Source organism: Mytilus trossulus, unplaced genomic scaffold (assembly GCF_036588685.1).
Source record: "Mytilus trossulus isolate FHL-02 unplaced genomic scaffold, PNRI_Mtr1.1.1.hap1 h1tg000085l___fragment_1__unscaffolded, whole genome shotgun sequence".
Lineage (NCBI taxonomy): Eukaryota > Metazoa > Mollusca > Bivalvia > Mytilida > Mytilidae > Mytilus > Mytilus trossulus.
The window spans coordinates 4,066,597-4,091,511 of NW_026963295.1; the positions used below are offsets into that span (position 1 = coordinate 4,066,597).

A 24,915-nucleotide genomic window follows, 5' to 3' on the forward strand; every position below is an offset into this window, starting at 1 on the left:
ACCGACACAGTGAGCCGTATTTGATGTACGTTTTGGTTCACAAGGTAGTAATTCGCAAGACGAAAAGTCGCCTTACCCGGACACATTATTCTTATTACGAGCCGACCAGTCTTTACACTTACTCATGAATGCCGCGTGCTTAGTATTGTAACAACAAATACTATTTGAACGTCTTTGTTTTTTATTCGATCGGGTTTCAAACCTACGACCTCTCGCACACGACGAGAACACGCTCTCACGAGACCACCAAGGGGGTCGATTGTATAGAATATCATATATATTTTCTATTATTAAATTATCAAAAATCTTACCCCTATGTTCAGTCATAATATCCTTCCATGCCATCATCTCGTGGTACTGGTTTTCACTTTTAGTTTTTATCATATCAAATTCTTCTCGAAGACCTTTTGAAAAGTCTGCGAATTGTGATTTCAAGTCACTTACAAACTCTGCATATTTCTTTTCATAAACAGATTTTGTAGTCTGAAGATCTCTAACATATTCCGAAAACATAGATAACTTCAAGTTTGCTAGCTGTTGGTCTACATTGTCGAAAGAACTTTGAACTTCCTTTTCAAACATATATTTACTGTTGTTTAATTGTAATGAGTAATTTTGAATTTGTAAGATCAATCCATCCTGTTTTTGTTCTATGCCTGTGATAATGTTATGCATTTGTTTATTATATATAGTCTTTGTCTCATTCAGATTCCTTTCATAATGACTCAACATCGACGTCTGCAACAGGTCTTGCTTTGAATCGACAACGTCTTCGATTTTGTGACTAAATGTATAGTTAATGCTGTCGTCGATATATTCCTTTAGTTGTTGGTTCATCGATGATACGTCTAAATCAGCAATCAACGGAGCCTTTAAGTTGTTGGACAAAAGCGGCATTCGAACTTCCAGACAGTTCTTCACTGAACATGATGGTCTAGCAGCTATAATATGTTGTATGGCAAACAAAATTGACAAGATATGGACTATTATAGAATACATACTGTTTCACTGTATACAATAGACTCAAGTGAAATTTTATTCCAACAGTTTAAGATAATTGCGATGATTCGTTATAGGGTGAAATGTGCATGAAAAAGTTTTGAGATTGTACCTATTATATGAGTAAAACATTATTAAAAAACAGTCATTATTCAAAGCTTTGGTAATGGTGCGATACATTAAGGGGAAAGTATGGCTGCACAATTGATATGTTTAATTTGGAATATACAAACATTCCCGTCGTGATTAATGAGAGAAAATCTTTGAAAACAAGATTTGGCAAGAATCATTGAACATCAATTCACTTAATTGCAAAACAAGTTAAGAATTCCAAACGTCTTTAAATACGTATTTTAGTTATAAGTAATACTAAATTATTTTTAAACAGAAAACATGAGGAAGGATAATTATTTGTTTCGTTCAAAATGTAATAAATTAACAATTTAGATTTGCTAAAACTCTTTTACTTCAAAATCCAGAATATGTTTCGTTATTTATTTAACACTAATAAATTGGATAACTTATAACAAGTGGCGCAATTCTCCACTATTTGAAAACACAACTGTGAGGAATGATAATTATTCGTTGCTTACAATGTGCAATATATCAAACGTATACATCAATAACAAGTTCTTCAAGATATTTTGCTTAAACAACATGAACAAGGAAAAAGAAAGAAGAAATCATTTTTGATTCGAGCATCACTAATGAGTCTATTGCAGACGAAACGCGTATATTTCAAATTTCAATCCTGGTATCTATGATGAGTTTATGTATACACCAAAAATATCAGACCTATATTAATAGCAATATTATCTTAGTCCTACTGACCAAATTTATCACAACATCTAGCCTATTTGTTGACTTATTTCATGTCAATCATTAAGGTCGGTGTTATCATTGTGAGATAAGGAAGTGTGAATGGAAAGACAATGTTTACTTTAATTAAAGCTCCTTTGATTGCACTATTTCTGGTAAATTATGGTAAGATGTTATTTTTTATACTGCCATTTTTTTCTCGCATATTCGGTTTTTACAGCAGCAATTTCAATGGATGAATTTGTCAATACAGACATGTATCGTCGATAAATCTTTAAACTCCGTCGATATCTTTGGTAAAATATTGAGACAGCTTAAATAGATACTTAAAGTGAGGTGTTTATCTTCAGTGAAAATGTTTGATGTATATATCGTCATGAATACGCATGAAATGGTTGGCACTTGACGTTAACATGGTTAAGTAAGAGACTGTTGAAAAATCAATGTATATATATACAAACATAAGCCAAAGATTTACAAACACTGAAGGAGGTGTTTTATATCTATATTTTTGCCCGACGATTGGCTCTCTCCACCCCAAGATTTAACTATTCCATAAGAATTATGAAGTAACTACATTTATTCTGCATTTTTATTTAGAATTAACTGTTGATGTATTTGACTAATCAACTAAAGAGCAGTTATATTGATATTTTTCTACTGAATGTGTGTGTCTTCGACAGAAGAGGACAACTAGAAGTTATAAGCAAACAATACTATCAACTGGCAGTAATAGGCGAACAACACTCTAAAAAGAAATTATAAGCAAATAACAACTATTAACTAAAAGTAAAAAGCAAACAACATTATCAACTAAAAGTTATAGGCAAACAACATCATCAATCGGCAGTTATAGGCAAATAACACTATCATCTAAAAAGTATAAGCAAACAACATAATGAACTGGCAGTGATAGGCAAACGACACTATCAAATTAAAGTCATAAGCAATAACAACTATTAACTAAAAGTCATAAGCAAGCAACACAACCAACTGGCAGTTATAGGAAAGCAACACAACCAACTGGCAGTTATAGGAAAGCAACACAACCAACTGGCAGTTATAGGAAAGCAACACAACCAACTGGCAGTTATAGGAAAGCAACACAACCAACTGGCAGTTATAGGAAAGCAACACAACCAACTGGCAGTTATAGGAAAGCAACACAACCAACTGGCAGTTATAGGAAAGCAATACAACCAACTGGCAGTTATAGGAAAGCAACGCAACCAACTGGCAGTTATAGGAAAGCAACACAATCAACTGGCAGTTATAGGAAAGCAACACAATCAACTGGCAGTTATCGGAAAACAACAACATCAACTGGCAGTTATAGGAAAACAACACCATCAACTGGCAGTTATCGGAAAACAACAACATCAACTGGCAGTTATAGGAAAGCAACACAATCAACTGGCAGTTATAGGAATGCAACACAATCAAATGGCAGTTATAGGAAAGCAACACAATCAACTGGCAGTTATCGGAAAACAACAACATCAACTGGCAGTTATAGGAAAACAACACCATCAACTGGCAGTTATAGGAAAACAACACCATCAACTGGCAGTTATAGGAAAATAACACCATCAACTGGCTGTTATCGGAAAATAACACCATCAACTGGCAGTTATAGGAAAGCAACACCATCAATTGGCAGTTATCGGAAAACAACAACATCAACTGGCAGTTATAGGAAAACAACACCATCAACTGGCAGTTATAGGAAAATAACACCATCAATTGTCAGTTATAGGAAAACAACAACATCAACTGGCAGTTATAGGAAAATAACACCATCAACTGGCAGTTATAGGAAAATAACACCATCAACTGGCAGTTATCGGAAAATAACACCATCAACTGGCAATAATAGGAAAACAACAACATCAACTGGCAGTTATAGGAAAACAACACAATCAACTGGCAGTTATAGGAAAACAACAACATCAACTGGCAGTTATAGGAAAACAACACCATCAACTGGCAGTTATAGGAAAATAACACCATCAACTGGCAGTTATAGGAAAATAACACCGTCAAGTAGTATTTTAAGCAAACAACACTCTCAATTTAAATGTACTGACAAACAACACTCTAAGTGAAAATTTAAAGGTACTGACAAACAACACTCTCAAATAGAAATTATAGTTATATTCTCCCTCACTACGTTCGTCCGAATATAAAGTAATTAATATTCTATGGCCTTAACAAAGAACAAACGACATAAAGTAGGTTTGCTACTCGCTATAACCTTTAATTCTATATAATACAACAATGTATGTACCACATACAAACATAATAACAATAATATCATAATTCCAATTACAAATTCACATTAAATCAACCGTGAATACACGTGTCTACTTTAGGCTATATCGAGAGTCGATGGTCAGAAAGATGACCGCACGGGTTTTAAGTGCGGACAAATGGTCACATGTCATGAATATTCATGAACTACTTACGTACGACGAACTAAATTTTATGTAAACAACACTAGGAACTTGAATGTATAAACATGCAACACTTATTTCATTAATTGTTCCATTATTGCTTTCGTCAGTTTGTTAATATATTTTTAGCATATTGTCTATGTCCAAATGGTTACCTGAAACATGACGAGTCTTGTTACAAAATGATAAGAACATTTGCGACATGGGCTGAAGCAACCGTGAGTAACGAATATATGAGTAACAAATATATGAGTAACTAAAATCTAATTTAAGCTGTAGAAACACCATATTCCATGTATAATTAGAGTGATAGAAGTTCAATTGATTTTTTTTACTAAGTTTGGAAAACAAGATGGACACACTTTTTTGCATTAACTTTTTTTAATAAAATGTTTATTTGATCAAGTGATAAGTAAACTTCTCTTTAAATTTAAATGCCGTTTGAGATCACGTACATCAACGTTTAATTAATGACAAGCGTAATATAATTGAGCGACTTACACTTTCAATACCCTAGAATTTATCATGTTTGTTTAAATTATAATAGATATATTGCCGAGCAATGGGATCAGAACTGGCGAATTTAGAGACAGCGGTAGAGGATCATTTCGTACATGGAATGTTACAAAACCTTGGAGGTAAGAAGATGCATTAAAACAAGCTGCCAAAAAAAAGGTGAAAGATACAAGAGTGATATAAAAACTCATAAGTCGAAAATAAACCATGGCTAAAAAAAAAAGACTGAGCGACACGGTCCCTCCCAAAAACTTGGATGATCTCAGGTGTTAAGGAATGGTAACGGTCACTGTGGTATTATGCTATAAAACCAAGTAGGTAGACACAAACATACCATCAGCATATGGAAACACACAGAAACCTTTGTAAAAATGTATCAATGTAAGCTGTTGAATATCCTGTCATTCCGTCCATGTTAAGAAATCAAAGAATTTAATAGAAAACTATCTAGATCATTCATGTAAAAAATAAACAAAAAGGATGATGATATCGCACATTGTTATAACTTGCAGGTAGTTATGATCCGCCGAAGTTTTGGCTTGGTGGAAACGATATAGTAACTGAGAGTGAATGGATGTGGGCTAAAACTCATACCAAATTTACCTACACAAACTGGGCACCAGGTCAACCTGACAAGGGACAAGGAGAAAATTGCTTAGAACTTTCCAAGAATGTGGGTTGGAACTGGAATGATGAAACCTGTGAACACAGAAAATATTTTATCTGTGAAAGACCGTAAGTACAAAACGGCTATATAGTATCAGTATCCATACATCAATTACATATAACGATAAGAAAACAATATATATTTCAAAAAGAAGGACTGGTGTGGTTCCAGCCATTCGAAGGAAAATGTGTAATATTCTCAAACTTTCTAAATTATTTATTCAATAAAATAACAATGCGTAGGTTGATATAATAAAAACACTATGATATCCAAAATATGTCCACATAGTTTTTGAAAACAATAGATATACGCCAAGGTGTTATCTTCATTTGAGACTTTTATAACACACTTACATTATTTTACTCACGTGTTTTAGTAGTATAGAAGTCGCAGTCTTGATATACTAAGTTCTAAGCTATGTGCAAGTATTGAAATTCTATGTTGACTTTAAACGTACACAAACTTTGAAGTTTCTGCTAATAAAATACTCTAGTTTGGAATCTGTAGGTGTTGAGCAGATAGGAATGCACTATTTATCAAACAACTAATTGCATCCAGTTCATTTGAACTTCGGTGGATAGCTGTATCACAGGCAACCATACCACATCTCCTTATATTTTTATTAGTAGTTTACCATAAAAGAGGGGCGAAAGATACCAAAGGGACAGTCAAACTCATAGATCGAAAATAAACTGACATCACCATGGCTAAAAACGAAAAAGACAAATAGACACATAATAGTACACAAGACACGACATATAAACTAAGCAGCACGAACCCCTCATAACTTCAAGGGACATTTCATGTTGCCTGTATTCAGGATTGGTCAAAGTTCAACAATTTTTCATTGATGGAAATCTAAAGAAACCCCAAATCATGATAGCATGCATATGATCATCGTTATTATATGTACTGAAACCATGTGTAATATTATGCATTTTTAAATTTAAAACTGAAAAAGGGGTACCCAATGTGGGATGGAAGGATAGATTCACAAATTGACAATTAGACGGTATGACTTCATACACCGTGCTTTTTTTTTTTTAATTGTGATGTCAATACCTTTAAGTTGAACGACATAAATTCTTGAACTATTTTTTTGTTTGCAGATCTGAAGAAATAGACGGTGGTGAAATCATTGGATAAATGACAAATTACATCAAATAACAAATACATCCTAAATAAATTTTCAGAACTGTGAACAGTTATATAATTTGTTCAAATGATTTTTATATTATATGTTATAGATCATGTTTTGTTATCTTTAATATTGTTATTTTTAGTAAGAGTTCTTTTATGCACTGGGTTTTATTTTATATAAATTAAGGAGATGGGGTAAGATTACGAATGAGACATTTAACATCTAAATATCAAATGACGTGAATGTAAGTAACAATAGGTCAACGTGTGGCCATGTTCTAATATGCACTTTTGTTTAAATGATACTTTGAATGGTTTCAAATATATAGAACCAATGAGTTTACTCAGCCCCATTTTCATGTACCTGTACCATGTCAGGAACTTCCTAAATAGTAGTTGTTCCGTTTCAGGAACTTCCTAAATAGTAGTTGTTCCGTTTCAGGAACTTCCTAAATAGTAGTTGTTCCGTTTCAGGAACTTCCTAAATATTATCTGTCCCAAGATTGAAACCTCCAAAATAGTATCTTTCACAAGTAAAGAACCTCGTAAATAGTGTCTGTCCCAAGTCATGAAACTTCTAAATAGTATCTGTCCCAAGTCAGAAACCTCCTAAATAGTATCTGTCTTAAGTTACGAAACTCCTAAATAGTATCTGTGCCAAGTCAGGAACCTCCTAAAAGGTACGTGTCCCAAGTCAGAAACCTCCTAAACAGTATCTGTCTTAAGTTACGAAACTCCTAAATAGAATCTGTGCCAAGTCAGGAACCTCCTAAAAGGTACGTGTCCCAAGTCAGAAACCTCCTAAACAGTATCTGTCTTAAGTTACGAAACTCCTAAATAGTATCTGTGCCAAGTCAGGAACCTCCTAAAAGGTACGTGTCCCAAGTCAGAAACCTCCTAAACAGTATCTGTCTTAAGTTACGAAACTCCTAAATAGTATCTGTGCCAAGTCAGGAACCTCCTAAAAGGTACGTGTCCCAAGTCAGAATCCTCCTAAACAGTATCTGTCTTAAGTTACGAAACTCCTAAATAGTATATGTGCCAAGTCAGGAACCTCCTAAAAGGTACGTGTCCCAAGTCAGAAACCTCCTAAACAGTATCTGTCTTAAGTTACGAAACTCCTAAATAGTATCTGTGTCAAGTCAGGAACCTCCTTAAAGGTACGTGTCCTAAGTCAGAAACCTCATAAACAGTATCTGTCTTAAGTTACGAAACTCCTAAATAGTATATGTGCCACGCTAGGAACATCGTAAATAGTATCAGTTCCATTTCAGCAACTTCAAGAAAAAGTCAAGACGAAAAACCCGCATCCTGACCTGGTAAAGGCATTTCCGTAAGTAGAAAATGGTGGATTAAACCTGGTTTTATAGCTACATGTAGCTAATCCTCTCACTTCTATCACAGTGGAATAAAATTCCATTATATGGACAACAATGTGTAAACAATTGAAATAAACAGACATAATAGTAAAGATGTCAAAAATAGGGGTACAGGAAGATCTTTGATGCCTTCTGTGAAATCTATTTATAACTTTTATAGACCAAAATCTGGTGTTCTAGACATTTCACATAAATACTCTGGTAACTTCTTACAATCCTTGGCTTTCAAATGTTCAGCTTTGAGCGTTCCTGGAGAAGGTAAATGCGCTTGGACAGTCGACCGCATAGAATTTATAATATGTTGTTGTTATCATTCAAATTTGTAAGTCTCGTGTAGAAATACATTGACCCCGATATATTATCTGATAGACATTTCACATTATAACCCTAGTAACGTAAAACCAAATAAAATTTTCAGTTCAACAAACTGTCTTCGACAAACGACATGCATGTGTCAATATATCATAATGATATTTTGATGAAAATTGCCTTGACATAAATTATACGGTTGGTTTTCTCGTTTGAATTGTTTAACATTGTAATTCCGGGGCCTTCTTTATAGCTGATTATGCGGTATGTGCTTTGTTCATTGTTGAAAGCCGTACGGTGACCTTTAGTTGTTAAATGTGTAATTTGGTCTCTTGTGGAGAGTTGTCTCATTGGCAATCATACCACATCTTCTTTTTTATTTTTAGTAAGAAAAAAGTTGTGAATCAATGAAATGCAAAAAGTTAAATCACAAAAATACTAAACTGAGGTAAATTCAAAACGGAAAATCCTAAATCAAATGGCAAAATTAAATGATAAAACACATCAAACGAATGAACAACTCACAACTGTCATATTCCTGACTTGGTATAGGCATTTTTAAATGTAGAAAATTGTGGATTGAACCTGGTTAAAAAAGTGTAAAATGAGACCAGCAATGATTGAGTTTTATGCTGATATGGGTTTTTTAAAAGAAAGAGGCATGACTACAAATACCATATAAACTTAATATTATCAACGAACCGATGAAATGAAGACAATGCACAATGAACCCTTTAGCTATCAAACAGACTTTATAAATTACAATAATTGTATATGAAGAAAAAAAAATGAGTTTTATAGTATCTAAAACAATCTTACTAATGAAATTAAGCATTGGTCAATAAAGCACGAGTTTTGCTAACTGAACCTTATTACTTTACGATGGAAATGAAGACAATACATTCTGTGTATGCCTGATCCAAGGCTGGTGCCTTCACAGTCTCCCATTGCACTGATCCGAAATTAATTTTAGGACGATAGACTTCAAACACAAGGCCTTACTACAAATATAAAGTGAATTTATTTACCATGGTCATGAAGACAAAACTTCTATGTGTTGTTGCACCACTGGCCCACGTTAATGTAAATTAAGGGAGACCAATAACAAGTTTAACCCCGCCATATTCTGTATGTGCATATCTCAAGTCGTGTTTGGCCTGTTGTAGGTCGCTATACGGTATGGTCTAACTAATTGTTAAAATGGTGGATTAAACCTGGTTTTATAGCTACATGTAGTTAATCCTCTCACTTCTATGACAGTCGAATAAAATTCCATTATATTGACAACTATGTGTAACCAATTGAAATAAACAGACATAATAGTAAAAATGTCAAAAATAGGGTTACAGGAAGATCTTTGATGTCTTTTGTGAAATCTGATTATAACTTTTATAGACCAAAGTGGTACAAATTGAAAAATTGTTAATCATATTTAATATATAGATTGATGTCTCCTGTAGACATACAATGACCAAGATCTGTTCTTCTAGACATTTCACATAAATACACTAGTAACTTCCTACAATCCTTGTCTTTCAAATGTTCAGCTTTGAGCGTTCTTGCAGAAGGTAAATGGGCTTCAGTCGACCGCATAAAATTTATAATGTGTTGTTATCATTCATATTTTGTAAGTCTCGTGTAGAAATACATTGACCCCGATATATTATCTTATTGACATTTCACATTATAACCCTAGTAACTTAAAACAAATACAATGTTCAGTTCAACATACTGTCTTCGACAAACGACATGCATGTGTCAATATATATCATATCATGATGAAAATTGCCTTTACATAAATTAGGCGGTTGGTTTTCTCGTTTGCATTATTTAACATTGTCATTCCGGGACCTTTTATAGCTGACTATGCGGTATGTGTTTTGTTCATTGTTGAAAGCCGTACGGTGACCTTTAGTTGTAAAATGTGTAATTTGGTCTCTTGTGAAGAGTTGTCTCATTGGCAATCATACCACATCTTCTTTTTATGTTTAGTGAATCAATGAAATGCAAAAAGTAAAATCACAAAGATACTGACCTGAGGTAAATTCAAAACGGAAAGTCATAAATCAAATGGCAAAATTAAATGATAAAACACATCAAACGAATGAACAACAACTGTTATATTTTCGACTTGGTATAGGCATTTTTAAATGTAGAAAATTGTGGATTGAACCTGGTTAAAAACGTGTAAAATGAGACCAGCAATGATTGAGTTTTATGCTGATATGTTTTTTTTAAAGAAAGAGGCATTACTACAAATACCATATAAACTTAATATTATCAACGAACCAATGAAATGAAGACAATGCACAATGAACCCTTTAGCTATCAAACAGACTTTATAAATTACAATAATTGTATATGAAGAAAAAAAATGAGCTTTATAGTATCTAAAACAATCTTACTAATGAAATTCAGCATTGGTCAATAAAGCACGAGTTTTGCTAACTGAACCTTATTACTTTACGATGGAAATGAAGACAATACATTCTGTGTATGCCTGATCCAAGGCTGGTGCCTTCACAGTCTCCCATTGCACTGATCCGAAATTAATTTTAGGACGATAGTCTTCAAACACAAGGCCTTAATACAAATATAAAGTGAATCTTATTTACCATGGTCATGAAGACAAAACTTCTATGTGTTGTTGCACCATTGGCCCACGTTAATGGAAATTAAGGGAGACCAATAACAAGTTTAACCCCGCCATATTCTGTATGTGCATATCTCAAGTCGTGTTTGGCCTGTTGTAGGTCGCTATACGGTATGGTCTCACTAATTGTTGAAAACAGTTGGGTGACCTTTAGTTTCTTACTTCAGCGTCATTTGGTGGACAGTTGTTTCATTCGCAGCGATACCGTTTATCTTTATTTTTTTCTAATTCTTTCGAGATTTTTAGCTTAAACTCGGTTCTTGCATGCACTATAAATTACAAAATTTGTTAAAACAAAAATTTTATAAAATCGCTGAGATGGAAAACAATATTGTGAAGTATCATTATCGCATATATTTGGAATATACCAGACTAATATAGTGATGAAGTCCTACTGACCAATTTAAACACAAAGTGAATCCAAAGTCTATTTTTTGACACAAATCAAGGTTGATCTTATCTCTCTGATGATCTAATAGTGTTGATGGAAGGACAATGTTAACTATAATTAAAGCTGCTTTGTTTGCACTGTTTCTGATTAATTATGGTAAGATTATATATTTTACAGACATTTTCTTATTTGAAAACACAATCTCCCTGAATACATATGTTGAAATCGTCAAACACATGATGTCGAATGTACACAAAGTGGGGTGAATATCTTCAAACTCTATATATTTATCTTTATGGATGTGCATGAAATGGATTTGCATGAAATAATTTCTACTGCAGTTGAGCAGTAAAAAATCAATTAATCAATGTACATAAAAATATTGTGCAAGTTTAAAACTCAGGTTGGACACTAAAGTGGGGCTTGAATATCGTTTTTATTTACTGGAAGCCTTATCGCTATGCCGACCGACAAACTAAATTAAATAATCTACACGACCTGTTTATACCAAAATCTGTGTACTTTTACTCTCTTATGCAGCTATAAAATAACACTTTGTAAAGTGTTTCGACTGATCCGATTAAGAGTTTCGGTTGATCCACTCAAAGTGTTTAACTAGCTTACCAATGTCTTTAGACTTATTTATTTAAGAGTTTGACTGATTCAATAATGTATGAACGATGCACTTAGTGTTTTGATTTATCTACGAAAAGGTTCTTTTCAAAAATAATGTCCCACGTGAATTATTCATGTCATTCTACCAAGCCAAGTAGGTTGTTAGCGTCCGTCAGTCTGTTACTCCTTTTCTCTGACTGACCATCTGTTCTAAAGTATATTAAAGTTTTGATTTAAGATTTTCTACATAGGTTGCAATGTGGTGATATTAACTTGAAATTTCGTGCACATTGTTGTACCAAAGAACGCTGCGCGTCTGTTTTAAAATATAAGTGAAATCTTGTCTTGATTGGAAGGCTAGTTTCGATGAAAATATTTGGAATAAGAAGTTATTAACAACACTATGTCATCTATTTTCCAGCATATTGCCTATGTCCGAATGGTTATGTGACAGCGGAAATTCACGTTTCACTTCTTGTTTCAGATTTTCATGTTTTATTGTATATATTTATATGTTTTAATAAAGATTCTTATTTTCATGATTTTTATAATAAAAGTTCATTTCTAAGTTTTATAACTTTACAGATATCTGATTTCACATGGAAAAATATAGTTTCGTAACTTTTAATCTTCATAGCATTGTTTGGTAAAATTAAGTTACATAAAGAATTTACAAGTCAATTAACAAAGACTTTTTCACAATAGATAGCAAATAAAGGATTACATAATTTAGTACAATTTCCTTCTCAATAATTTAGATAATCCGTCCCTTAGTGACATATGTGAGTCACATGATTCACAGCGTTACCTTAAGTAACCTTGAGGTACCCCACAGGATTATTTAATGTTTTTCCTTTGTTAATCAAAAGAAATTTCCCTAATTAACCTCGCCTGGAAACCAAGCTTGATACCTGGACAAACGTTTCTGGTCACTTGCATTCGTGACCAGCAAAGAATAAACATCTATTTTTATACAAGCTTGTTCTTATTCCAGTATCCTAAGTTCCAGTTCAGTGCAGTTCCAGCACACGTTCATACAAGCAGTACACGGTCACTCACACTACATAAACAAACACCAGCAAGTCCAGTAACTCTGTATTACCCTACCCAAACAAAGTTCACAGATTGGTGGAGCGTCAAAAGATAACGGTACCTATGCCAAAATCCGGACCAGAACAGAAAGGAGCCACTCCATTGAATTCCATCCATCCTGCTACAAGATCCTTCTCAAAACAGATAACAGAAGAAGAACCAATCCAAAATCTTATTCAACAAGATATAGGTTTGATACTGTTAGATAACAACAGTGATACAACAACCGTTTCATTTAACACTGATTCAGGCGAAGAATCAGACATTGAAGATAATATTTCAGAAATTTCCAACAATTCAATTTCTTTCAACTTAAATTTAGATTCAGAAATGGCTTCAGGTCCATCTTTACAAAAATTCAGTGATGAAAGCTGTTGTGTGCCAGCAATATGGTGGAATCTTTTCGAATCATATAGAGCGTTACATAATGTTGACAATAATAAGGCATTGTGGGTTTTGCCTTTACAACTTACAGGGCATGCCTCTCTGTGGTTTCATAACCTTGATGCAAACACTAAAGGCGATATTGGTAATTTGAAAGCAGCCTTTTTAGCCCGATTTTCAAACACAAAAACTAATCAACAGATCTACAAACTACAGCAGACAAATACAGAAAGTAGTCAAGCATATTTGGCTAGAGTTCAACAATTAGCCATGGGAGCTGAAAATTTAGGGGAAGCAGTAATTGTTGACATTGCCGTCAATGGTTTAAAACCTAGTTTAAAGCAAACCGTCATCCAAAAATCACCTAAGACTTTTGAACAATTGAGAAATTCTTTAGAAATAGCTACTAATGTGGCTGAATGTGCTAGTTCTAGCACACCATGTACATCACAAGACATTAATGCTATGTTTTCTTCTTTTTTAGAAACTATGAAATCTGCTGTAAAGCGGGAAGTGACTGAAGTGATGGCTGTCACGCCACATTCTATGCCAACTCAGAATTTTCGAGAAAGACAAGTTCCAACACAATACAGACAAGACTATGTGTGCTTTGGTTGTGGTAAGTCTTGCACTAATAGGAGATTATGTCCTGCTTTTAATGTTAAGTGCTTTAAATGTGACAGAGTAGGTCACTTCAAAGAGGTGTGTGGTTTAAACCTAAGAAGTTATCCTAGGAGCAACAATAGGCAACCCCATCCTTCTCAGAGTAGGAACTTTAATTCACGCCATCCTAACTCTACAGCATAGGGACACGGGCCTATCCAGTCCCTGGGTAGGCACTCTTCAAAGAGACAGAAGAGACAAGCCCAGACACCTCCTTCTTCTATAAAAACTTCTACTTCTTTTCGCAAAAACAAATATAAGCAGCAAAATAAAATTCCAGAAATTGCACAGTTAATGAATTTATCAGGGAACAAAATGCAAATTGAAGTTTGTGGCAAACATGTCACAAGTTTAGTTGACACAGGTGCGCAAATGAGTTGTTGTTCTGTACAATTGCTACAATTCTTAGGGATAAGTAAGGATAAAATAGAAATTTCAAAAATTAAAAGTGCTATGGGTGTTGGAGGTGAAGTTCATTCTGTACTTGGGTCAGTTTCTCTTCCTCTTATTTTAGGCAATGTTGCCATGAGGTATAATTTTCATGTTTTTGACAAATTACACCAGCAAATGATTCTTGGTTTTGACTTTCTTCATGATGTTAAGGCTCATATTATATGTGATAGTGAGACTATTTTCATTCCTGATTCATGTTCGAATACTCTAAATGCTTTAGAGTTGAATTCAGGTCTTGCTAGGACAATGAGTGGTACTTTCATTCCTCCTTTTCATCAGGCTAATATTCCAATTAGCGTTTCTTCTATCAAGAATCAGATTGCTTTACTAGAGCCTTTGCCATCTTTACCAAAACTGTCTCTTGCTGGTGCAAAATGTTGTGTTTCTTTAGATGATTCAAATCAGTCATGCTTAAGAATAATGAATCCGACTAAAGACAAAATTTTCCTTCCTGCAAATTATGTTGTTGCTGCAGTTACTCCTGTTAATTCAGAAGATATAATTTCAATGTCCGAGGACAATGATAAAGTCCAGAATTCTGACAATTCAAAGTCAAAAGTACACACTGAAAAAGACCAAAATGTCCTTCAATTTGACTTGAGCAATTCTGATCTTACTGATCAACAAAAAGACTTACTTACAGCATTTCTTCACAAAAATAGAAAAGTCTTTGCTGAAAACCTGAGTGAACTTGGACGCACTCACATGTATGAGCATGTAATTGAAACAGATGAAGCCCCTCCTGTTAGAAAGAGATTTTATAGGCAAACTCCTCAAGTTTTCGATGAAATGAACCGTCAAATCGAACAAATGCTGAAATATGACATTATTGAAGAGTCTAATAGTGAATGGCAAAGTCCAGTGGTTATGTGTAAGAAAAAATCAGGGGAGATGAGGTTTTGTGTAGACTATAGGTTATTGAACAAAGTTACACGTCCAAAATTTTTTCCTCTACCCAGGCTAGAAGATGTGTTCGATGCACTTGGTAAAGCCCAAGCTTCTATTTTCAGTACTTTAGATCTTCTATCTGGATATTGGCAGTGTGGCCTTGACCCCAAAACTGCACACAAAGCAGCTTTTGTAACTCCTAGTGGTGTCTACCAATGGAAGAGGTTACCATTTGGTTTGGCATCTGCACCTTCCTCTTTTCAGCATTTGCTTACACAAGTCCTCAGATCTCTGAATTACAAAATAGCTCTGGTTTATGTCGATGACATCCTTGTTTTCAGCAAATCCTTCGAAGAACATCTCAATCACCTTCAGTTAGTCTTTGACAAACTTATTTCTGCTGGGTTAACTTTGAAACCAGGAAAATGTCTTTTTGCTAGGAAGGAAGTGATTTATTTAGGTCATACAATTTCAAAAGAGGGTGTCAAGGTAGACACATCAAAGGTAGATGCTGTAAGTACTTTTCCTGTTCCTAAAAACCAAAAACAAATTCGTTCTTTTCTTGGTTTGACAAATTACTACAGAAAATTCATTGAAGGCTACAGTCACATCGCTACACCTCTCAACCACCTTCTGAAAAATGATGTTCCTTTTGAATGGTCAGAAAAGTGCCAAAAGGCATTTGATCTGCTCAAAAAGGCTCTTTGTTCTGCGCCTATTCTTGCTTATCCTAATATGTCCAAACCTTTCATTCTTACTACTGATGCCAGCGGCACAGCTATTGGGTACATATTAGGTCAGTTAGATTCTAAAGGTCAGGAAAAGGTCATTGCTTATGGAGGTCGGTCATTGACACAAGGTGAAAGAGCCTGGGGTGTCAGTGAATTGGAATGTCTTGCAGTTTTAGAAGGTATCAAGTCATATCATGTTTACTTAGCAAACAGTCATTTCAAGGTTTACACAGATCATCAAGCTCTTAAGTGGTTAACGAACATTAAGCAGTCCACAGGTCGTTTAGCAAGATGGTCAGTACTTCTTCAGGGATATAGTTTTGACATTTGTTTTCGTCCAGGGAAGAAAAATGGGAATGCTGATTGCCTCTCAAGAAGAGAGTATTCTGATTTTCAATCTAGTTCAGAACCTGAAGATGTCATTCCTTCTGTAAATCTTACTTCTATCAGTTCACAAGAAAGTTCAGAGCCTTTACAGGTAAATTTTGTTTACACTCCTTCAAATTCTTTCATTCCTTCTGTTATGGCAGTTGATGCTGAAGTTTCAGATAATCCAGTGATAGAAACAGACCCTAAGCCAACACAAATACAAGAAACTCACACTGAAGTTATGACAGAAAACATAGGTCCTTTGCAAAAAGAATGTTTTGACTTTAAACATATCTATGCGTACCTTGAAAATGGCACACTTCCTGATGAATCTAGACTGTCAAAGAAAATTTGTTTAGAAGCAAGTCAGTATGCATTGTTAGACGGGATCTTGTACCATTTTTATCAGCCAAGGACACGAGGTAGAAAGAAAGATCTTTTTGTAAAACAACTTGCTTGTCCACGTCAATTTCGAAATGACCTTCTCAGATCCTATCATGAAATAGGGCACTTTGGTTTTGACAGAACCTATCTAGCTATCAAAAATAAGTACTTCTTTCCTGGAATGTACCAAGCAGTGGCAGATTACATTAGAGGCTGTGATGCTTGTCAAAGAGCTAAACCACATGTTCATGCAAAAAGAGTTCCTTTAACTCCAATGCCTATTACAGACACTTTTGCAAGATGGCACATTGATCTCATAGGTCCTTTCAAGGAAACAAAATTAGGTTATCGTCATATTCTTATAGTAGTATGTGCATTCAGCAAATGGACAGAGGCTTTTCCAGTGAGATCTGAAACAGCTGCAGAAATTGCGGATGTTCTTCACAAAGAGGTATTCTCCCGTTACGGAAGTCCCACTAGCCTTGTTTCAGATCGTGGTCAAGGGTTTATGAGTAAGCTTGTTGCTGCTGTAACTCAGATTTATAATGTGAAACACTATTTCACAAGTTCCTACCATCCTCAGACTAATTCAGTTGCAGAGCGAACAAACAAGACTGTCATACAATGTCTGAGAACCATTGTAGATGAAAATCAATCAAATTGGGTAGAACTCCTTCCAGGTATACTTATGGCTTTTCGCATGTCTCCATCAGCATCTTCTGAGTTTTCTCCATATCATTTACTTTTTGGTAAAGAAATGAACCTTCCTGTTGACACCACTCTGCTTCCAAAAACAGACATTAACAAAAATCTGAAGGTTCATATTGAAAACATCATGGATTGTCTAAAAATAGCCAAAAGGTGTGCAACTGACAACTTGAAATATGCACAGGAAAAACAAAAGAAGCATTACGACAAAAATACTGCTTTGCCAAAATTCGAAATCCAAGATTTAGTTCTTATATATAATCCTAAAGTGCCAGTTGGGTTAGCTTCAAAATTACACAGAAAACAAGATGGTCCATTCTACATAGTTGCCAAAGGACTGAATCATACATACAAATTGAGAAGGTGTGAAAACAACAAGATGCTAAAAAGCATGATCAATGCAAACAGGTTGAAAATATACACTCCCCCAGATCATCGTCCAGATCAAAATGCACCTCCTCCTGATGTTCCACGTCCAGACCCAAGGAGGGAAGAACAACCAAATTTCCAAAATCCAGTCCCTCCACTGAATCCAGACAATGATGAAATTATTCCGAATCAAGATGCTGATACTTCAGATACTGATGAACCTATAGATGATGGTTCAAAACAATTTTATGATGTTGAAAAACTTGTCCAAAGTAAAAAGATCAATGGTGAACAACAATTTCTGGTAAAATGGGTCGGATACAGGGAAAAGACCTGGGAACCAGAACAAAATCTGCCAATTCAAATGGTGCGTCAATACCTTGCAACAAAAACACAAAAAGGGACCAAACGAAAGAAAAGAAAACGAAATGATATTTTTCATTAAGTTGCATAAATTAAGCATTTATGACTGATGCTTTTCATATTTTTCTATGCTTTCATATTTTTCATTGTTCTAGTATTTCATAGTGTCCTAGTATTTCATAGTGTCCTAGTATTTCCATTGTTCTGTACATTTGTATTTCATATTGTTCTAGTATTTCATAGTGTTCTAGTATTTCATAGTGTTCTAGTATTTCATAGTGTTCTAGTATTTCATATTGTCCTATTGTTTCAAATTCCATGCAATCATATTCTATTCAAAGGTTAGTGAAAATCAGTGTTCGCAGTTTCAGTTCTTTGTTCTATTCGAAAGGAGATTTCTAGTTCATTATTCCTTCCTTAATATATTGGTTCATTCGTAAGTTCAGTTCATTTAGTTCAAAATGTGTGCATGTTCATGTGCAGTACAAACACATTTTTTTTGACAAAGTGCTCAATAATAATTGTTTTACCTTGATCTTACATTCAGAATATTCATGTTGACTTTGGCAAAACATTGATGTCCAACTATGCTTAATTTCTTATAACTTTGTTTTCTGTGTATTGATGTCACAATTATGAGGAAACTCATGTTCATAGTGCTAAAAGGGAGTTATAAACCCTAAACCGACATTCAGTGCACACTCTAACACCTTCTACCTTTCTTTTCTCTAGGAACCTTAAGTTTTGCCACAGTCTTAGTATGGATGCTTCTGCTGAATGTTTTAGCTGTGAATGCAGAAAAGGAAAAACTTGTGCAACGCACAAATTATGGAGTTACTTTTGTCAAAGAGGCGGATATAGTCTTTGGAAGCGAACACTGGTTTCACACATTCGAGATTTCTATTCCACATAAGATTCATAAATTCTCCTATCCATCATGTGAAATTATTCATCAAAACTGCTTCATTCTCAATCAAGTTATTTCGCATTTGTCTGCATTGAAAACAGACGTTGCTTCAAATGTTAATAGTACTGTGGAGATAATTCATAAGCTTATTCCAAAAGCGTATTTCAAAATTAATACAACAAGTACACAAAGTAGGAGTAAAAGAGGATTATTCAATTTCATCGGATCCATTTCCAGATCTCTATTCGGCACAGCAACAGTGAAAGACGTTCAAAAGTTAGCCAGACATGTTAACATTCTGATAAACAGAAATAATAAATTTGCTAAAGCAATGACAGAACATGATCAGTTGCTGTCATCCTTCATGTCAAAAACTGATGAAAGATTTCAAAATATTGTTTTAGGTGTTCAGCAAAATCATGACATCATGGAGAACCTTACTTCAGAAACTTCAAAATTTGTTGCACACTTTGAAGAAGTCAGTGTAAAACTGTCAAATTTACTTATTGATCAGATGAATTTATCATCATCTGTTAACAAATATTTAGAAGAATTGAAAATAGGGATACATGAAATGGTAAAGGGAAATTTATCACCTTTTCTCATTTCTCCAAATATTTTGAAAAATACACTCAAGCATGTCCAGCTTATTCTAAATGAAAAGTTCAAAGGATTCTACTTGTTAAATACTGATCCTGCATATTATTATTCATCTTCACAATTGTTGTATGCCAGAAATCATTCTACTTTATATGTTACTTTGAAATTTCCAATTTCTACGTTTTCAACGCCTCTTGCATTATATAGAGTAAACTCATTTCCAGTACCTATCAATTCGTCAAGCAATCATGGCACCAAAATTATGGACCTTCCTGAATATTTCGTTGTTACAAGTAATAATCAATATTACAATCATATCTCTTATTCTAGAATCAGTTCTTGTACAGGAAAAACAACATTATATTGTTCCTATAGTTTACCACTTGTGTCAACAGTTTCAAAAACTTGCATTTCTTCTCTGTATTTTAATTCAAAACAAGATGTTCATGAACATTGTGATTTTAGATTCCTCATGAATGTTATCAAACCTACAGTTGAAGAAATTTATGACAATACTTTACTAGTGTATAAAATGAACACTCTTGCATTTGAGTGTCCAAGCAAACATAAAATAGTTGAAGGCTGCAATTTTTGTTTTATCCAAATACCTTGTATGTGTTCACTGTCCACAGATTCTTTGTATATTCCAAAGAAAATAGAAAAATGTACAAATTATAAAGACACAGTTACTGTTCTCCATCCAATTAACTTAGCATTAATTCAGCATTTCTTTGATTCTGACACTTATTCATCCATTCTAGGAGATACTACCTTCACCAAACAAATTAATATTCAAATACCTGCAATTAATATTTTTAACCATTCTTTTTCTAATATTATTGCACAAGACCATAACCTTCACCTAAGTTTAAAACGCATCGCACAAGCTACCCTTAAACAAAAAACTGTCTTCAAATCACTCTCTGAACCTCTAATTAATGGTGATATTTCTATGGATGACTCATGGCTTGATCTTAATACCATTCTAATTATTTCTTCTCTATGTGTGTCAGGTCTACTTGTCATTGCATGTATAGTACTTTTTAACAAAATTCGCATTCTAACAGCCACACTTCTATTGCTTCAAAAGATTCCTCGTTCACATAGTTTATCCAATCCTTCTCCCTTACCATCCTTTATTTACAAGCACCTTGCAACAACTACTGAATCCTCGCATGTTCAAAGCATTTTTAATACACAATGTAATCCTTGGCCTTTTGTTGCTCTGTCTTTTACCATGACTTTGGCCTTAGTTATTGTTTCGATTTATTTCTTCAAAAAGTTCAACAACAGAAACCATACAAAAGTAGTACTGGAGATCACAAATGGGTTATCATGTATAACAATACCCATCATTACCCTATCACTTTGTCCATCAGATTGGGATATTACTGCCCCAAACTGTATTCAAAATATGAGAATATCTGGAACATTTTGTACAAGACTACATGCAGATTTTGATAACTTTTCTATTGTTAATATAAATACTAAACATGAAATTCCCATTCCTGAAGATATTTCAGTAAATCCCTATACCGCCAGTAGACTTAAAAAGATGTTTGGTACTCCCTTCTTCTGCCATGTTTTAATCACACACCACAATTACTTTACAAGAATAAAGTAATAATTTATTCATATACTACTATATTTTTATTGATGGACATATTCTTATACTTGTGCATGACTTGGTACAATCTTAGTCTTCTTGTTTTTATTGTTGATCTTAGTCAAGAAATTCAAATTTTGCTTAATTGGACAAAACCATCCAAAATTTTTTTAAACTTTTCGAATAAATTTTCAGTTCAATATTCATGATGGTAAATTTCATTCTTTGCGGACAAAGAATTTTTCAGCGGTGAGGGAATATGTGACAGCGGAAATTCACGTTTCACTTCTTGTTTCAGATTTTCATGTTTTATTGTATATATTTATATGTTTTAATAAAGATTCTTATTTTCATGATTTTTATAATAAAAGTTCATTTCTAAGTTTTATAACTTTACAGATATCTGATTTCACATGGAAAAATATAGTTTCGTAACTTTTAATCTTCATAGCATTGTTTGGTAAAATTAAGTTACATAAAGAATTTACAAGTCAATTAACAAAGACTTTTTCACAATAGATAGCAAATAAAGGATTACATAATTTAGTACAATTTCCTTCTCAATAATTTAGATAATCCGTCCCTTAGTGACATATGTGAGTCACATGATTCACAGCGTTACCTTAAGTAACCTTGAGGTACCCCACAGGATTATTTAATGTTTTTCCTTTGTTAATCAAAAGAAATTTCCCTAATTAACCTCGCCTGGAAACCAAGCTTGATACCTGGACAAACGTTTCTGGTCACTTGCATTCGTGACCAGCAAAGAATAAACATCTATTTTTATACAAGCTTGTTCTTATTCCAGTATCCTAAGTTCCAGTTCAGTGCAGTTCCAGCACACGTTCATACAAGCAGTACACGGTCACTCACACTACATAAACAAACACCAGCAAGTCCAGTAACTCTGTATTACCCTACCCAAACAAAGTTCACAGTTATCTCAAACATGACCAGTCTTGTTACAAAATGATACGAACTTTAGCGACATGGGCTGAAGCAACCGTGAGTATTAATGCATATATGAGTTCCTAAATTATACCTTAAACTGATAATTAACACCGTCTTTCATTAATTTTAATAATAAAACAGGTTTAGATCAGGGAGAATTTTACAGCGAGGTAAAGTCTTGTGTTTGCATATAAACTCTCATCATATATACCAGTAGTGAAAGTTAATATTTGCGCCAGACGCGCGCGCTTCGTCTACAAAAAACTCATCAGTGACGTTTAAATCAATTTAAGAAAAAAAGTCAAGTGAAAGTAAGTCTTCTATACAAGCTGGACTGTGAAACTTTATTTGCATGCATAAAGTGTTGGTTTTGTAATGTGACATAACTCCTTTTTAAATTCAAATTACAATAGTGTTATATATGCAACAATCATAATAAACGTATTCAACAAAGTTGATGTCATGAATTGGCCGAAACTCTCATTTAATAAACATGCATGAATTTACACAAATTCTCAGGGGTGGATTCAGCTGATGGCGTGGCGGGCGTGTGGCCCTCTCAATTTAAAAAAGCATTCCTCAGCTTAATAAAGAATACTTCGATAATTTATACTTAAAAAAATTTAAGTTTGAGCTCCCCAAACCTAATATCCTGGATTCAGGGCCTACAAAAATATTGAGTATGAATACACGTTTATAGATTAACCTGCTGTGGTAGTATTTGTTCTCTATTCATTTATATTTTTGGCGCATTATGTATTCTTTTTATTTGAGCACTCCATTCTTCTCTTGGAATTTTTTTTTGGCCCATTTTTTTCTTTTCTTTAAATTTTTGCCGATTATTCTCTATCCTGTAAACCCCATTCAGATCCCTCATATTTTTCTGCTTGTTTTTATCATAGATATACTGTCGAGCAATGGGGTCACAACTGGCAAACTTAGAGACAGCGACAGAGGACCATTTCGTACATGGAATGATACAAAACCTGGGAGGTAAGAAGATTACATAAAACAAAAAGTGGTACTATGCTGTAAAACCAAGGAGTTTTAAAATACAATACTATCAGCATTAGATTAGTTTTGATTTTTAGTTTTGGTGTTTAACGCCACTTTTAGGCACCGCATTTAGGCTTTTACGTGGCGGTGAGTGTTTACTGGTGGTGGAAGCCGGAGTGCCCAGAGAAAACCTCCGACCTTTGATAGAAAAACTGACAATCTTAGTTAATTAATTCGAGTGCATCTGCATTAGTAATTGTTTTGTTAAAATGTAATATATATAAGCCGTTAAACAGCCCTGTCATTCATTCTATGCTAAGAACACAATAGGATTGAATGATACTTCAGCAAGATCATTTATGAAAATTCTAAACAAAAGAGATGACAATATCGATCCTTGTTATGAATTTCCAGGTAGTTATGATCCACCGAAGTTTTGGCTGGGTGGAAACGATATTGTAACTGAGGGTGAATGGATGTGGGCTAAAACTCATACCAAATTAACCTACACAAACTGGGGACCAGGTCAACCTGACAACAGTCATAAAGGACTTGGAGAAAACTGTTTGGAACTTTCAAAGAATCAGGCTTGGAACTGGAATGATGATTACTGTGAACACAGGATATATTTTATCTGTGAAAGACCGTAAGTATAAATGTTAAGCAGTGTCAGCAGCTACACATGAGTTGCATATAGCCATATGAAACTATAATTACTTGAATGCAAGTGCATAGTAAGAGCCATTATATGGACTCTAAAATTCATTGTCTTTTAATCCAATCGTATTTTAGCAGCTGTAGTGTCAAATGTGCTACAATTATGATAACACAGTATGCTGGAATACTGACAAACCATCATGTATCCAATGTGAGAGGGATGGATGAACAAATTGACAGACATAGGTATAAATCAATACACTCTAAACCTCATTGTTTTTGTTATGATTTCACAACCTATAAGTTGACCTACAAAGTGATGTACAAAATTATTTTTTTGCAGATCTGAAGAAGTGGATAGTGGAGAAATTGTTGGATAAATGAATAATCACAAATGATAAAAAAATAAATGGGTAAATACATGAACATTCAGGTTGAGCATTTTTACAGTTTAGATAAAATTTATTGTATTTTACATGGCCATATAAGCGGGATGTTTGGGTAGCTATCAAAACAGGTTCAACCTACCATTTTTCTTTAAACGTCCTGTACCAAGTCAGGAATCCAGTAGTTGTTATTTTGCAGTCTGTTTCTATGTATGTTGGCATTTGTTTTTGTTTTTGTTGTGTTTTTGTTGTTCACTTGTTTTCCTCTTATAGTTAATGTGATTGCATGAGTTTTATATAAAATAGAGGATGTGATATGATTGCCAATGAGACAACTCTCTACAAGAGACCAAATAATACAGAAATTAACTATAGGTCACTGTACGGCCTTCAACAATGAGCAAAGCCCATACTGCATAGTCAGCTATAAAATGCCCTGAAATGACCTTGTACGGATTAACAGGATT

General features: G+C 34.1%; 3 protein-coding genes across 3 annotated transcripts; all 3 read left to right on the forward strand.

Annotated features, from left to right (window-relative positions):
* The first annotated feature begins 1,891 nt into the window (after nucleotides 1–1,891).
* LOC134699798 (perlucin-like) lies at nucleotides 1,892–6,667 on the forward strand. Its single transcript, XM_063561213.1, has 5 exons — nucleotides 1,892–1,983; nucleotides 4,401–4,489; nucleotides 4,819–4,909; nucleotides 5,300–5,522; nucleotides 6,564–6,667. The coding sequence occupies exons 1-5, from the start codon at nucleotides 1,932–1,934 to the stop codon at nucleotides 6,598–6,600; spliced, it is 492 nt and encodes a 163-aa protein (XP_063417283.1). The 5' UTR covers nucleotides 1,892–1,931; the 3' UTR covers nucleotides 6,601–6,667.
* A 5,738-nt stretch (nucleotides 6,668–12,405) lies between these two features.
* On the forward strand, nucleotides 12,406–21,811 carry LOC134699813 (uncharacterized). The gene is made up of 2 exons (XM_063561227.1): nucleotides 12,406–14,036; nucleotides 19,078–21,811. The coding sequence occupies exons 1-2, from the start codon at nucleotides 13,097–13,099 to the stop codon at nucleotides 21,474–21,476; spliced, it is 3,339 nt and encodes a 1,112-aa protein (XP_063417297.1). The 5' UTR covers nucleotides 12,406–13,096; the 3' UTR covers nucleotides 21,477–21,811.
* A 590-nt stretch (nucleotides 21,812–22,401) lies between these two features.
* Nucleotides 22,402–24,472, forward strand: LOC134699814 (perlucin-like). Its single transcript, XM_063561228.1, has 4 exons — nucleotides 22,402–22,463; nucleotides 23,312–23,402; nucleotides 23,820–24,051; nucleotides 24,406–24,472. The coding sequence occupies exons 1-4, from the start codon at nucleotides 22,428–22,430 to the stop codon at nucleotides 24,440–24,442; spliced, it is 396 nt and encodes a 131-aa protein (XP_063417298.1). The 5' UTR covers nucleotides 22,402–22,427; the 3' UTR covers nucleotides 24,443–24,472.
* The last annotated feature ends 443 nt before the right edge of the window (nucleotides 24,473–24,915 follow it).